The sequence below is a fragment of the Haliotis asinina genome, chromosome 9 (assembly GCF_037392515.1).
Source record: "Haliotis asinina isolate JCU_RB_2024 chromosome 9, JCU_Hal_asi_v2, whole genome shotgun sequence".
In the NCBI taxonomy this organism is placed as follows: domain Eukaryota; kingdom Metazoa; phylum Mollusca; class Gastropoda; order Lepetellida; family Haliotidae; genus Haliotis; species Haliotis asinina.
Window position 1 is genome coordinate 56942253 of NC_090288.1, and position 17934 is coordinate 56960186.

Below are 17934 nucleotides of genomic sequence, written 5' to 3' on the forward strand. Positions count from 1 at the left end.
ATTGTCTCTTATGAAGACCCACTGACTTACCATGGCATTTAAAATAAATATTATTACTTTGATCAATTCAGATCAGATGTTACTCAGTAATGTTCTAGAAGTTTTGGAATACATCATTAAGTGATACCACAAAGTACAACAAACTGGTCTCTGAAAAAAGAGCTCACAGTAAAAAATATAAAATAACATGAAAAGGAGCCCTGAGACTTTCTTCATTTTCAGACTTGCCACATTTTTGTAGACTTGCATGGGCTTTCATGGATATTTTTGGTTCTGGGCCTGTATAACAGACTAGTGATACACATGAAGGAAGGATGATTTATGTATGTCTACTTGACGTTTTGGACGGCATTCTTACACCTGTGCACTTACTAAAATCATTGTGTTTGTCATTTTGCAGAAGCAAACATCAATCAATTTCCATGAATTAAAAGTTTTTGAAGTATTCAATCAAATAACATTGATCCAACATATTAAATGATCACAGCACCTCCATTTCCACGGAAACAATGCATTGATCACTGAATACTTTCAACTACATCATCTGCGCGACCCTGTGTACCTTTGGTGTCTAAGCTGTAAATTGACTAGGAACAAATATTCTCAGGAAGAAGAACTGTCGCTTGACAGTTCCAGTGATGAAGTGGAAGTCTGAGCTATTGACAAACTGGTTCGGCACCAACTGGATTAATGTCTGTTCTTACTTCAGACAAAGAAGACACTTATCCTTCCAGAGACAAGACCCACAGTGACGCATCACACCAGAAGTAAGGAATACTGGTCTAAACCTCCAATCCAACAGGTACATTAATGGATTAAAATTAGCATGAAAGAATTAATTAGTCGACCCTCCAACCCGCCCGCCTGCCTACAGTGTAATTAACCCCTCCCGCATTCTCATTCGTCTTTGTCAAAAGAAAAACAATCTCATTTGGAGTTGGAGTAATTCAGGACAACTGTGAGTCTGGGTGATTGAGAAGGTGATCCTGTTTTCCACTAGAAACAAACTCACCAGCTCCTGAAGCTGACGCCATATAGCTGGAATATTGCTGAATGCAGTGTAAACTAAACTCACTCAGTCACTGAAACTACCAGGAAGTACAAAACTTGTGTAAATAAGTTAAAGATTAATGTCGGTTTGGTATTTCTTCATTATTTCATTCCTACTTACAACTGTACAAGAATCTGAATCTGCACTCATGACATAAAAAAAGTTATTATCTGTAAGAGAGAGAGACTAAGATAGTGAGTATGGTTTTATGCCACTTTTAGCAACTGAGTCTAGACCAAGGTCAGTGGTAAAGCATGTATAATGACAGTTGATGGAGGAATGACTTTGGGGAATGTTTCAACTGGGGTCACAGATCTGGTTCTCCCTCATTTAGACTTCATTACAGAGATAGCAACAGAACTGATCTTCCTTCCAGGAATGGATGACCATGTAACACCCCAACATCACAGAAACAGTTGCTGCTGATTACAAGGTCAAATTATGGCCATTATGTGTGTAATTTGCTGATTTCCTTTTGCATGATCAGAATCAGCAACTTGAAACAGCTGTTGGAAACAGATTAACATCCTCACTGGATGGAAGTCTGTACAAGCATGAACTGTGAAAATGAACTGTTTATTTATTGAAAGACTATAACAATTGACACAATTGTCTGGCTACTTGTCAATAAACACAAATAGACCTTTGGTGAGTGACTTGGGTTAACATGGATTTTGTTTCACTTCTATCATGATGTATGCGCAGATTGTGAAATAGCGCCAAATGAGACTGACAGTGTGGACAGCCCATGACCTCTTCATTTTGTGGAAAGCTGAACATGACAAATGTCATAGACAGGCCTTGACCTCTTCAGTTTGTTGAAAAGCCAAACATGACAAACATCATAGACAGGTCTTGATCTCTTCAGTTTGTGGAAAGTCAAATATGACAAACGTCATACACAGGCTTTGACCTCTTTAGTTTGTGGAAAGCCAAACATGACAAAAGTGATAGACAGTCCTTGACCTATTCTTTTGTGGACAGTCAAAAATGACAAAGGCCACAGACAGGCCTTGACCTCTTCAGTCTGCCACCTTAGATATTAATTTGAATATCTGCCGTGCCTGTATCCTTGGCTAATGTAGGGGTAAGGCTGCAGTTTACCTGCACACTGTAATTCCTGACAGTTTTAACAATATTCCAGCAATATCACATAAAGGGGTTTTCACATGAGACCCACACTGCAAACTGAACCCAGGTCTTCGGGATGATGGGATGTATGTCCTACATGCCAACCACTAAGGCACATCTCAGTGCATACTTGAATTGGTGAGCAATGCATCATACAGTATAGGCCAATATACCCAACAGTCTCAAATATGTATTCTTGAATTTACAATTCACAATGTATGGAACCTTCTTTGCACTGAAAACCCCTAAGGAATTCATAAGATGTTAAAAGCACACTTAAACTCCATAATATACATATTGTCTTCATTCTTTGAATTACACAGGACCATGAATACTGATGCTTGACTGGCATACCTGTCAATGTGACAAGTCCATTTCAGCCATCACAAGTGTGGCGGCTCTAGGGCTGGGATGATTCATTAATGCACAGACACATCATGACACATTTAGGTTTCATGCAGCTATCGCATCATGTGCGTATCGATACAAAATAAAACAAGACTTTCTTTCAAAACAATATTGTCTTAAACAGGTTGAAATACTCATTTAGAGAAAAATATTCAAGTATGACTGGGTTACTTGTTAGGTTATATCAACAGTGTTATTGTTATACACAAATACCTTGAAATAAATACCTTTAAATCTTAATACTATGTCAATCTCTTAAGGTGTACGTATAATGTTATGTATCATATCGCAGGTAAAATATCAAGATATGTATCATAACAGACAGTGTGTATCGTCCAGAGCCGTAAGCTGTTCCATACCATGTCTATCGGAATAAACAACATTATCAGTCACAAGCCTTCAGTTCCCCAGAGGACTATAATCTTGTCCTATTCCCTGATATTATCCCATAGGCTTGTAGCAATCTGCTTGATCAAATGTGTAGACAGACACAACAATGATATTGTCGGTGTTACTATGTCAGCTTACAGACATCGACTTGCAGGGTTTAAAGTGTTTCCAGAATAGAAGCAGCTCTTGTAATTCACTAACATAAATAGTGACAGCAAACTGGAATAATCTGTGATAAACCACGACATGGATAAAGATGAGGACATGAGATAATCTTAGTGTTCTCAAGTCCATGAGTAAATGAGTTGATAGAAAGGACAAATTACCTGCGAGAGAATGAGGTGATTGAGTGAAAAAATTACTAATATAGTGAATATTTTGACTAAAAGCAAAAATTCAAATATGAATGGGCAAGTGAGTGAGTGCTTTCACCATTAGACTACCCAAGTACATATCTTATATAACACAAATCAGAATTAAAAATAGAAAATATTGACTTACCTGTAGTCAAGAAGCTTCTCCAGGAGGTTAGTGACAGAGACAACAAAGCGTCGGCCATCTTCCCGTAGAACTGGCTCCGTCTGTACCTTGTCCAAAAGTCTGGAGAAAAATTTCATTGCTGACATCACTTGTGAAAATGCACACTTATACTCACGTCCATCAGGTAAATGTTACAATGAACATCTCAAAATGCTGCACCACTGAATACAGATATTGTCATAATATCCATGAAAATATCTTCGTATTGACAGTACCATGATTGATCACAGCCAGTGATAACCTTATTCTGTTCCATAATGAATCAGAGAAACAACACTTCCTTGAATGTTTCAAAATTCCAGGTTTTGGTTTCAGTGACAACATGAAACATTGACAGCAGCACAGTATTCACCATCAGGAAACAGTCCTCACATAACCACATCTCCACAACACTGAAACTGTGAGTCTTTCATCTAATTAAAAACATAGGTATCACATGTTTTCATTAACAGTGAGCATTTCACCATTGTTGTTGATGTTGTTGCCTCTATCAGTAGCATCACGCCATGAGCTGCACAGCCACAGGGTGTGTTGTCTAGTCAGTCAAGCACAACATTCCCATGCACATCAATGTCTGTTCACCCTTGTGAACACTTACTGTCCATGTTATACCTTTATGTAAAAAGACATAAAGACCTGAATCCAAATATTTCAAGAATAAATGAATATTCTGGGAAAAATTATGGAAACACCTTAAATTGTACTTATGTCACTCAAGAAAGGTTAAAACATAAAGGCTAACTTTTTGGTTAATCATGACATGATAGTTTGTCTTCCATAATTGAAATACCTCACATGTACACATGTTTTAATTAATATTTCCACTTGATATCCACATGCACATTACCCAGAAAATATACATGCTCCAAGTTTATCAGCTACCAGAAATATCCCCAGCCTGTGGCACTATGAGCTCTGAAGGCTTGAAACACGTTGTCGTGGTACATGCTCCAGGCCAATCACATCCCAATTGACCTTATCAGCTGGCAGTCAAACAAAGCCATCAGGTTCTGTGCAGTAACTCCTGACATAACCCTCTGCACCGATCTGACATCATTATCAGTAATCACCTCCAGCACTACGTCTCTGTATCTCAATACACCACTTCCACTGACTACATCCACAGTGGAAAGACTGAGAGGCTGTAATTACCTTCAGTGTTACACCTCTGTATACCACCTTCACTGAGGGCACACACTACCCCTAACCGTATTACCAGGGCAACTGAGAAACTGCTATAACCTCCAGTGGTATATCTCCATAAACACCTTCCATATACACCTTCACTGATGGCACACACTATCCCCAATCATATCACCAGCAGGTACTGAGAAATTGCTATAACCTCCAGTGGTATATCTCTGTATACAACTTCGGTAAACCACCTTCACCGACTGCACACACTACCCCCAACTGTTTCACCAGCAGGGACTGAGACACTGCTGCACTTCCAGAGTATACACCTTCTGTATACTACCTCCACTCACAGCACTCACTAGGCCTTGTGGCCCCTGCAGCGTGGAATGAGACAATGCAATCCTGGCAGCATGTAATCCCTCCTACACAGAGTTCTTCCCTTCCTGTCAATGGTGTCCTCTTACTGTGTAAACGGTTATCTTAGGCTTCCAATCTCTCATCAGAAACAATCCCGAGCTGCCTGCACATGGATATCACCCGGACACCTAAGCTAAAGTCAAATATGGATTTATATCAAGAAGCCAACCATATGGTTTTCATCAGACATCAGAAGTTATGACTGCCACTTCATCATCGATCAGAAACACTCGAAACTTTGTCACAACAAGGGCTATTCATGACACAAATGTCATCTGTACAGATCATGTCAAATGACATGATTGCATTTGGTTAAAAGAAATGTTCCTCAATCTAAAAACTGGGCTGAATGAAGCTTCCATCTAAATCGCAGTTCATTGCACTGGGAATAACTGTTCCTTCCCAACATTGAATCTGCTATACAAATGAGGTTATCAACTTTTTCCTGCTCCCAAGTGACATTACCCTGATTTTTTAGGATTGATCTGAGAAATTCTTCATTTTCCAAGACACTGATCATGCAGTTAAAGAAACAGGCTGAATGGAACAATTTGATCCTTAACTTATACACAGACCTTACAATACACAGCCCTTACAGTAGAGAGTGAATATTTAACATTTTGATAGAAGGTAAATCATTCAGGATGTTCAAGGACTCATGGCAGCAATGGGCGATCACACATCAACATGAGGCGGAAAAACTTGTCTTCTCTACACACTTGAGATCTAATTTTCCCCCTCATTAAAAAAAATCAATGATCAGTGAGGAGTCTGAAGTATGGCGTAAGTCAGTTGACAACATCCTGAATCCCGAAACACCTCCCCATTTGGATAATTCCTCCAAGACCCAGCACTAATCCATTTAGTTTTACATAGCAGAGATACACACACTTGGCTCAGTCATCTCTGATGAAGAAGCATCAATGACTTCTTAAAAGAATCTGCCAAAATAAGAACCCATATTCATATTCCAAGTCAGGTGATCAATGAACAGATACAACTCTTTCAAGAATCACAAAATTCATCAACTAAAGAAACCATTTGCTGATTAGTGCCAAGAATTTCATGCAATCCATTAAAGCATAAACCACAGCTTTCTGTAAATTTTGATCATATTTCCAAAGAGTTACATTTTGTGAATATTATGCCAAAAAAACAATCAAAAGAATCTATTAAACATATTTCTGTTTATATCTTTACTGTGCAATTACAAACATATTATTTTGAATGGCTGGGATGTGGATCAGAATACAGCCAGTATTCCAAATATTGGTAAAAATAGTCTCTGTCATAGAATTCACCATATACATAAAACCTGTCTGAGATGTATTGACTGATTGCAACAAATCATTTTATTTTGTTTGGGAGAAAAGGGTTTCTGTGACAACTATATCGTCATGGGAATATTAGATTATTCAGTATTTTTTCAGTCAATTCCAGTGTAAGCGTACCAGTAATACGTGGGATGGCAGCATCGATTATATGATTCCTGGAAGCTGTTACTCGTTATATCACTTCTCCCACACACTAACTAAAACTGTGCACAGAGCTCAGGAAAAGAAAGGGAAGACTAATTCATGTGTTTGTTCTATAATAGCTGTATGTCTCCAGCACTGCCACATTAGAAGGAAAAACAAACAACAGTCTGAATTACTGACACTCTTGTCCACATAATGTCTCTCATGGTTACAAAGCCTGACACCAGGAAAGAAATCAAATTATGGTGCCGATTAATCGGCTAGTGCCACCTAACCCATTACCAGTGCTCTTGAGAATTAAAGTCACATTCCATGATCAGAGAGCCAAACAAATGCAGCAAATGGATGGAAAATCAGCTAAATGTTGGGATTATTTCACAAGCCTGCACTAGAAACTCAGCAAAAGACAGCATCTTAGTATTCATTTCTTAAAAGACTTAACATGAGTTGTCGAAAATGTGAAAGTAGACATAATGGCAATTTGAAATTACTACTTGTTGCCAATACAGTTACATCAAACAAGAATCTGCTGGGGAGATCAAGGTGTCTATTACCACTCCCTACCCCACATCATATAGGAGAAGATGGTCCTAATGTACTTGAGACATCGGGTGGAAAACACAACACGCTTTCAACCAGTTACTGATCAAATGATTCTATCACTGCCTAATGGCAACTATGTGTCAGAACTATTTCATGTTGGCCATCAGTGGTGAAGATCTGACCAGCAGAGTAGACCTGAAGTGTCTGCTCCTACAACAGAAGCACCTCCATGATGTGCAAATTGGAGCCAGTGGATGAGTGGGTGATAAGTCTGGCTTCAAACAATATTCCTGTGGGAATATTTTAGAAAATGATTCACTCAGATATTGCATCCAACCCAGCTCCCTGGCATGCACAGATAATAGTTTTACAACTCTGAAAGCCACAAATCAGAATGTGGTTGACACAAGCCTCAATTGTTTGATTGTCCAGATGGCTACAATGTGTAAAGCCCAATTCAGTTGCCCCCCACCATAATATCGATTAAAGCAGCATAAAAGCAAACTCATTCACTCCCACACAAGCCAATGGCAACCAAAACATCTAACAACATACCACATTCCCAAAGATATATGCATCAGAAATGGTTGACACGAGCCAATAGCAACCAAAATATCTACGAACGTACCACATTCCCAAAGATATATGTGTCAGAAAATGGTTGACACAAGCCAATGGCAACTACCAACATACCACATTCCCAAAGATAAATATATGTGTCAGAATATGGTTGACACAAGCTAATGATGACCAAAACAATTACCCAGAGACCATATCCCCATTTTTGTTAGACTAATGCTTAGTCTCGGAATATACATAATTTTGATAGTAACAAACTAACCCATATATACTGAAAAGGAGCCCTTGGGAGACCATGGATACAGACCTGAGGAAATCTGAGTAGCTTCGTTTAACACCTTAGCACTGCAGACAGTTTGGCAGTAGAGAAAATAATGTGGTTCAGGGACTGTGAGACCGACCACACTCTTGTGTCCAGCAGAAATTCTAATGTAGCCATTTGGTGACCAATAATGATAAAACAGGCTGCACTTATGAACATCTCCTGTAAGCAGCCACCAGAAGGATACCAATGTCTTATCAACAATCTTAGCAAATTTCAAGAAAAGTTCTGAATTGCCTGGCAAAATACTTTCTTTGTATTAAAAAACACTTAATCATGAATGAATGTCCCAGGTTCTTACATGATTGATATATGGATGTAGCAGAGGAACATTAGCATGTACAGGTTAATAAATCATGTGACACTGTATCGTCATGTTGCTGAAATTGCACTTTTCACAATAAAATTCAGAAAAGCGATATTTCATGTCACAAAGCTTCATCGTGCTCCTCCATCACATCAACAGAAATATTTGTTCAGAATAAAAGCCACACTTTTCTCTTGGAAATTCTATTTTCAATCTTCCTGTAATTCAAGTGAGTAATTTTGCTAGCACAAATTTATTACTGTAGATTTAGTTTTCAAACCATTACAAGTTGCTGTCCTAGAACACAATCAGCACATAGCAGTGCTCTGTGGAGGGTCTGGGGGAAAGCAACTTAGAGTCATAATGCAAGAAAACAGATTACATTTATGAACAGAAACATTAAACATTAAACTAATTAAATTAATGTTTTACTTTAGATTTCATATGTTCCAAAAAAAGGAGATTCTAATTTGACAAATATACTTGAAAATGGGATGGAAATTTGTTGGGAAATATCTTTTGTCGCTCAGTCCTTGAACCACAATATTTTCCCTTATGTCAAGCCCTTTAAACAAGGCTTCCTAAATCTCTAATTGAAGCAAGTCTAGATTTCCTCAGGTTCAGCCTGAATGGGACTGCTTTTCAATTTAAATGGGTTTACTTGTTACTAACAAAATTAAATAAAATTATATATATTTCAGTGTCTAATTTGGAGTAAATGTCAGATTTAAGGACATTAGCATACTAACCCACCTAGTCAAACCTAGACCCTTGACCTGGAGCAAAGGGGTAGCAAAGCAGTCGAAGTGTTTGTTTGTCAGGCCAAAGACCCAAGTTTTATTCCCCACATGGGTTCATTTCTGTTATCCCTCAGCTTGATATTGATGGAATATTACTAAAAGTGGTGTAAACCATACTCACTCACTCACTCCACACCTGCCTGCAATACATGATAAGTTGCTAAAGAAAACAATTCGATTTTACAATTGTACTTGTAACAATGAAGTAATTCCATCTTGTATATGTGAGGAGGATCTGTGAGAAAGTGAAATCAACCACTTCCAGGTGTGTCAATGTTGACAGCCTATTGTCAACAGCTAACAGTGACCACTGACTTGTTAAACCCTTCAATACTATCACACACACAGAGAATACTTCCCATAAAACAGGATATTCAAGCCTGTGAGCCATATGTAAAGTAAATATAAAGTGTTCATTTCCTGCATTCTATCATACGTAAATATAATAAAGGCATGACATTCATAAATAATTTACACTAGGCCAGACCAAGTTTTTTTCTTGTTTTATGGATCCACCTGCCATGGTTTTTCAAGTATAAGAAAAACAATAAAAATTAGTTTTCTCCATTCAATAAATATAATCCTAGTGTTTTCATTGGCTAAAACTTTTATTTCTATTTTTTTCCCAACTGTCTTTAGGTTTTCAGAGGACAAAAATCAGTAAAATAAGAAATAAAATTGGTCTGGTTTTATTTTCACATGTAAAAAATATGTTTACTTTTTAGCATTTTGAGATCATTTTCACAAAGATGCCTGTGAACCATATGTAAAGTAAACATTAAATGTTTCCTTCCTGCATTCTGTCTTTCATAACTAAAATAAAAGCACAACATTTGCAAATATTTCATATTATTTTCAAATGCTAAAAATATCCTTTCTTTTTAGTTTGGGGAAGTGACACTCAAATAGGTGACATATCCACAAACATTTGGCTTTAAAACAAAATGATGTACATCAATTTTGTCAGTGAAATCTTGAGCTATAGTTGTACTTTGAATGGTAGACTTGCACAATCAATATCAGTAGACAAGAGGGTGAGATTCTATTTATCATCCAAAATCATTCTTCATTAGTTTTCAATGAAAAATGTACAAATCTGAACACAGCACTGGCATTAGATTTTCAGTGCAATGATGTCAGACATCATCAAGTTTATGATGTCATAGCATTGTCAGGGCATTGTGCAAAATCTACTGTCAAAGTGGTATCTCCTAGGAGATATCATCAGATCTCACACATGCAATATCTCCTGTGGAACACAGTTTTGGATGATAATAATAGAAGCTTTAAATGATAACTCCTCTAATTCATCCCTAGTACTGTCTGCTTACATAGACTTGCCTCTTTAAAGGCTAGAATAATTATACATCAATGAGCTTAGCATTCAGTACAGCCTTGAAGCAAGGCTATCTGATTGGGTATGAAAGCTAAAGGGAACTTTAATTCTCACTTTAACCTCTGTAAGTTCAAAAAATCCTTAAAAAGCAAAAAATATACCATACATCCACCAACAAAACATATCACAACACTGTAATTTTCAAATTCTCTCTACGTCTTCTTTAACCACTGTAAGTACAAACCAAAAGTTCCTCAAAACAACCCAAAAAAGCAGATAATGCTCTTTTTTAACCTTTAAGAGCAAAAAAATATCACAGAATTAAAAAAAATATAAAAAGTTTCCAATTTATGACAAAAAGTTGATCTTCAGAGAGCCAAGAGAACTTTCAAAGAAATTAGCAGAAAAATTCCTACGATTTCTCACGCTTCCAAGCAATGATCCTCATCCTGACGGCTAGCGGAGGGGCACCTCTCTGCTTAGTGGAGGGAGAAATGATGCCGATTAAACCCACGTGGCTACTTTAAACATCAGCTAACAACTCTCAACAGGCAGGGAAATTAACCCTCCAACCACAAGGCTGGTTCACAGATGAAGCAGCTCAATCATCCCTTGGCAGCTGCTGAGGCTACTTTTTTCACCCCCAACGACCATTTTACAGACGTCACTGTGATCTGTGTTTAGCATACCCTGAGCTTTCTGTTTCCCTGGGCAGTTGGCTCTGGCTTGCTTCAGGACTCCAGGCTCCTCATCTCCTCAAATTAAGAACTTGTCAAGAATGATGCTATGAAGCATAATAGCCATCACAGACCTGCCTGCACATGAGTTCAATTAGACCCAAATCAAAGCTTGGACTTATCTACAGATATCCTCACAGTGCCTCGTGAATCTAATAGTCCAATGAGGAGACTTCTTTAAGGGGTTACTCTTTGTTAATAATTGAAGACATGGGAATATGAAATGTGTGTAATGACACTATTACAAGCCAAACATGTACTGGGTGACTTGGTGCTTGCTGACTTGAAACTTTTTCTAAAAATCACTCACAGGGTTGTTATTAAAGAATAAATTCACGATTTGGTCTTCAGCAACCTATGCTTGTCCTAAGAGCTGACAATGCTGATCACAGAGGTGACTAATGGGTTTGTTGGTTCATGCTAGTGGACTTGGTTATTGCATGACATCGCATCTCAATTACATACATTGATGCTCGTGATGTCAGTCATTACACTGATTAGTCCAGACAAAAATATTTACAGATAGTGTCATGGCTACTATATTGGTAAGTGTAAATAAACAAGAGACAAAAGCACTAAAAAAGTCCAGATAAACAAAACTGTACATGTGAACGTGTATTGATGTCTCCATAATTAGACGGCAATATTATCTGACTCCTTGAACAGCACACACATGCTGTAATCGTATATACATATAACATATATATATAATCGTAAGACCTGTTAGCACAGTTGTTTTTCTGCACATTTCAAACACCTGAGTGATCATCCATCACAAAGTTTTCACAACCAATAGGCACGCAATGATCAAAGCTAGCCGCCGTAACTGAATTGTTTCCTAAAACAATCAGATAGAGTAGTGGGATTATACTCACATCAAATGACAACACCTGTCCTATATGTGAGATCAACTGGCAATGAATTACGGTAGAGTGTTGGGCAAAAAGTCACCACCTATATATATATTGGAACTCAGTGGACATATTGTGCAAGGTTATGACCTGTGACAAAAATGCTTCATGCACATATTTCAGCATTCAACATCATCCGAGAGCTCTAATGATGCAGATCGAATTTACAAGGCAGTTTCCTTTCATCTTAACGGTTTACTGGTCCTTTGACTTGTAAATCTGTAAAATACAGGCATATGAAAGTAAACAGAAAAACTGTTAACATTTGTCATGACTTGACCATGAATATTTCGCTTGGTATAATTCTTGGCACATGATCTTTCTGCGCTAAAAGCACAAAAGTTAATATTATTCAAAAATAACTATGATTACAGTATCAATACATAAGAGTCATTGACAAATATGAAAAAAATATTTTTTTTCTTACAGACAACACTTACAGGACTACCTCCACTTTTGCCTATAGTATATAGATTCAGATTCAGTTTCAGATTCAGATTCAGTTTATTCGGTAAAACAGGCAACAGCCCATGTAAAACATAATGCAACAAATATCATCATAATGACAGATGGGAATTCCTGAGTAATAGAACTTCCTTAATATATCTTGCAATGTTCAACATAATGTTTATCTTATTACATGTTAAAAGAGTTTTATACTTGAACATTGTGGGTGGATTACAATAATATCCTGGTATGTCTGAGATGGTCATACAATGGACATTTTAGAAGGAGGTGGTATTCATCTACTATACAACCTAGCGCACAAGATGTACATAATCTATTACCATCTACCAATATTGGCCATTAAAGGGAGCTCACATATACGTAACAGACATAAAAGCCTTCTGTATTCTCTTTCTGGGATAGCATACAAATAATATTCAACTGACAATAGAGATTTATATTCTTTATGATTACATAATTTACTGGAATCACAAATTCTAGAGTACCAATTTTGTTGATGACAGTCTTTAAGTCTCTAGAGGAAAGCATTGAGAAACATGTTTTTATCGCCCGCTTCGTGTGTGATTCACACTAAACTGAAGCCATAACTAAATAGAAGGTCTTTTATCTTTGATGCCCAAGTGATATGATTACATTCATCTAATGATTTACATAATAAATAACATTGTTTAGGATATCTAACAGTTGGCATTGCTAACAATTTTAACCAATACGTAATACATCATTTATGGTAGTCAATAAACAGACCATGTCTACCACATTCACCAAAAGCAGCATCATTTGGGACGTAATATCCAACACCTAAAACATGTTTACAAAATTTAATGTGGAAACGTTCAACACACTCAATTTTGGAAACCCTTATTTCACTGGAATAAAGTAAAATTGGTTTTATCTGTGTGTCAAAGATCTTAAACAAAACAGTAGGAGAGATGTTCTTTAACTTATACTGTAAGTGTTTGACTGAAAATAACGCCTTATTGGCTTTCTGAACAAGGACATTGATTGCCTTCGACCAGCATAGTCTGTTGGAAAATAGTTCCTAGATAATTATAGTACGTTGATATTTTAACCTGATCACTTCCAAACATCCATTTTTCTGTTCCCCTCAGCTTATCCCCGTTTCTAAACACTAATATCTGTCTTATCTAAATTAACATTCAATCCCCATTTAATACTATACTGTCTAAGTACATCTAATTTTCTCTGCAAGCCAACAACACAGTCATCAAAAAGGCACAAGTCATCAGCGTAAAATAACAACAGTATATCCATAAATTCTTGACCAACAAATACACCCCTAACATTAGATTCATACAACATATTTTCAAGTTCTACCACAAATAATGAGAAAAGCAAAGGACTGAGCACAGATCTGTTTCACGCTGCTGAGTGTACCAAAATAATTGGATATTGAAGAATTTGTTATTTTAACAGCAGACTTTACATTTGAATATATATCAAACAAGATATGAATATTTTACCATGAATGCCTCTTTTCAATACAGAGTACCATAGTAATTTTCTATTGACAGAATCAAACGCTTTTTTGAAATCAACAAACAGGCAGTAAAAACGACCATTGGTCTTTGTAAGATACTTTCGCACTAAGCATTGTAAAACAAATATGTTGTCCAAAGTGCTGTAACCAGCTCTAAACCCTGCTTGTGATTCAGGCAGTTGTTCGTACAAAGAACAAAACAGAGTTAGTCTCTTATTCAAAATAAATGTAAATACTTTACTCATAATATCGGCAAGTGTTATGCCTCTATAATTATTAATTTCTGAGATTTTTCCTTTTTTTGTGCAATGGTACCACTAATCCCTTGGCCCATTCCACAGGAAATTTACCACTAGTAAGTATAATATTAAATAACACATGAAAATATGGCAACAGTTCAGATTTACAACATTTAATCATCTCAGGTTTAACAGCATCAGGTCCAGGCACTTTCCCTACACTTAGATTGTCAATAGCCCGAAGAATTTTGTCGTTCGATATTTCACTGTTTAATATGTGATTAATGTTAGCATTATTACAAGCACTGCAAGTTGTACCATCATGTACTTTCACAAACTGATCAGCTTTATTAAGATGATATAGATTGATATCAGTATTTATAGTATTTATAGTATACAGTTCTAAAATATGAGACCCACTCAGCCGCTGATATAGAATTCGATATGCTGCCTTTTGGTTTTGTGAGTTGTTTAATATGACTCCAAAGTGTTCTGGAATTACAACAGCTGCTAGACAGTATGTTAACCTGTTCCTCCTCCTGTCGCTCTTTCTTCACACGACGATACAAGTTTCTTAATATACGAAATTCAGTCCAATATAAAGAAATGCCAGTTTTCCTAAACATATCCAAGTTAGAGTATTTAAGCTGTTTCAAATATCTACACTCCTGGTCATACCAGATGGCACTACCTGGCTGATAAGACAACCCTCCACGGACTCTAATACCACACTGTCCTGCACTACCAGTCATACAGGAAGTTTATTTAGAGGCAGCGTTGTCTACGCTCTTTACAACATCACTTGTAAAGTCATCAATACCACAGGATGACTGTTCACATATGAGTCTATCTGCATAATCGTTTACCTTTTCATCCTTCCGTTTAAGTTTAAGAATAGGAGTTTCCTCATTGTCTTTCACGCCAACTTTATCACAATGAGTTTTCGTTCGAAAGGTCAGTACTATCGCAGATGGTCCAATTCACATTGGGTATCATCCTATAGTATATAGGATATCCATGGTATCTCAATTGTTTGTTGTTTAACACCACAATCAGCAGTAATCCAGCTATGTGGTGGCTGTCTGTAAACAATTGTCTGGACCAGTCAATCCAGTGATTTACATCATAAGCATCGATTGAGCAACTGGGATAGGATGACACATGTCAAACAAGTCAGCTAGTATGACCACCCGATCCCATTGCCGCCTCTAACATCAACATTCAGGATTACAGAAGATCAAGTTTATTTTGGATCTTCACAGGTTGACATCATAATTTGTGACAAGTTCTACTTTCATGAACATGACAGCCAGACGTTTTACAACTAATTATTAAACCTGTTTAGAGATTCTATAATTGAATTGTGAGACAAATATTTTACAGTTAATATAATCAATCTTTGATATGCCTCAAATTTTAAACTAGAAATGTTTAAAATGATATTTTTCACATAACAATTCCATAACATGATGTGCAACCTCTGGTTAGGTATACAATATACAACACAGTGTTTTCCCCAGCTGGTTGTGTTACATTCTCACCTAGATACCCAAGGTCAAGGTCATGTGTCAACTATAACATGAAGCATATTGTGTATGAGATCATCACAAGACCATGTTTCCTTGATGGACTGTAACCCAACACAAATTTCAAACAAAGTGTTGCTGTTGCTGTGTTTTGGTCAAGTTGCTTTTAGTTTCAGATGGTAAATTTTTTAAAACATATTGACAAAACTGTCCCAGAGCAGTCCCTGATTGTCAGACTGTAAAGGTGCTTAGTCAAACTTGATCTGACGAATCATTCTTGGCCAGTGGTCTCTATGACACTATAAATGTTGCATTTAAGAATACCCAATCTACCTTTAAATTCTGGTGCCGACCCTATTTTTTTAAGCAGTATGAATAAAATAAGCTTTCAGATACCATTGTTTCCATCCCCACCAACTGGCACCATGAGACATTACAGAGAAAGTCAACATGATGGACACAAGGTTTAACTAAATGAACAATAACAATGTTATTAGTTTACACCTGACTTCTCAAATATAAAAAAAATCTTACCTACCCTATATTTTAAAGAGGTGTAATTGGAACCACAATATTTTTCTTATCTGGGCAGCATGGTTCCTCGCTGGGCCCAGCAGACTGTGGACCTCACTAACAACAATGGCTACATTTGTGGAAGTGCGTTTCCCTTGATGACAACTAACCTGTACATCATGGAACCATACATTGACACTGAACATGTGTGCAGACGTAGTTCTCTTTTTAAATATGCCTCCTTCTCACATATACTAAAGATTTGGAAAAAAAAATGTAATAATAAACAGACAGATCTTCACTACAAGAGACATTGTTTATCATGCACTGTAAGGGTTAGAGACATCCAATGTATTTCACTGCATCTTAGACAAAATATGCAAATATTCCTTATCATTAGACAAAAACTCAAATTTAAAGTTGTACAAATATTTAGTTTATAAATGTTGTAGTTATTTAGAAAAGGAACGGACAGTAACACATCACTGCCTCCAATCACTGGCGTAGCTCACATTCTGAACAAACACTGAATAAGGTCCAACACTATTCATTTCATGCAAGAGATTTGGTAGCAATAATTATCCGAACATAAATGGCCTCGAAACAGAACTAATTTAAATAAAGCCATTATTTCTGCTTGATGTATGAATAGGTTTCATGATATTGATAACATCTATTACATAATCAGTTAATATCTGTAATTACGGATGATTATTACAAGTTTAGCTTCTCATTTCAGTCATTAGTGACAACTTGCTACCCATCCACTACAAATGTCTTTGATATTCTCTACCACCAGCTTACTCTCATATACCAGAGTGTATACACATCAAGCAACAATGTGCTTCATTCTGCAGCACTCTACTATACTTTAATCATCAACTAGTGATCATTCCAATAGTATATTTGGAAAACCAGCCAGCCAATAGTCAGACACTCCATGCACAGGAGTCTTTAAAGCTGGCTGACACAGGCAATCCACAGTTCCAGTACCTCTATTGATTATATCGTACACTTTAGTAAAACATCTTCGAAATCCATCTCACACATAGCAGCCGGATGCAAACTGTCACTTGTAATTTACAAAACACATCCATCAGGGTGATATTTAAAACTGATGTTTCTGTTGCTACAGTGGTAAACTGCCTTGCTTTTTAACTAAAACCCACGCAAAATCACACTTAAAGATACAAAGATAAACATTTTCTTTTGCTTTTACATGACTATACTAACACCCTCACTCACTCTGTAGCTATGTGTTGGTAAATGGGTGTTGATGTAGTACCCAACACAGCAACCACAGCTTTAACACCCTCACTTACTCTGTAGCTATGTGTTGGTAAATGGGTGCTAATGTAGTACCCAACACAGCATCACTTACTCTGTAGCTATGTGTTGGTAAATGGGTGCTAATGTAGTACCCAACACAGCAACCACAGCTTTAACACCCTCACTTACTCTGTAGCTATGTGTTGGTAAGTGGGTGCTAATGTAGTACCCAACACAGCAACCACAGCCTTAACACCCTCACTCACTCTGTAGCTATGTGTTGATCAATGGGTGTTGATGTAGTACCCAACACAGCAACCACATCTTTAAC

General features: G+C 37.0%; 1 protein-coding gene across 3 annotated transcripts in view; it reads right to left on the reverse strand.

Moving 5' to 3' along the window:
* LOC137296185 (dedicator of cytokinesis protein 3-like) overlaps positions 1 to 17934 on the reverse strand; it is a 139793-nt gene that overhangs the window by 43170 nt on the left and 78689 nt on the right. For all 3 annotated transcript variants that reach the window (XM_067827900.1, XM_067827898.1, XM_067827899.1), the window contains exon 36: positions 3482 to 3580. In XM_067827900.1, coding sequence (XP_067684001.1) covers positions 3482 to 3580 — 99 coding nt within the window. The remainder of the gene's footprint in view (positions 1 to 3481; positions 3581 to 17934) is intronic.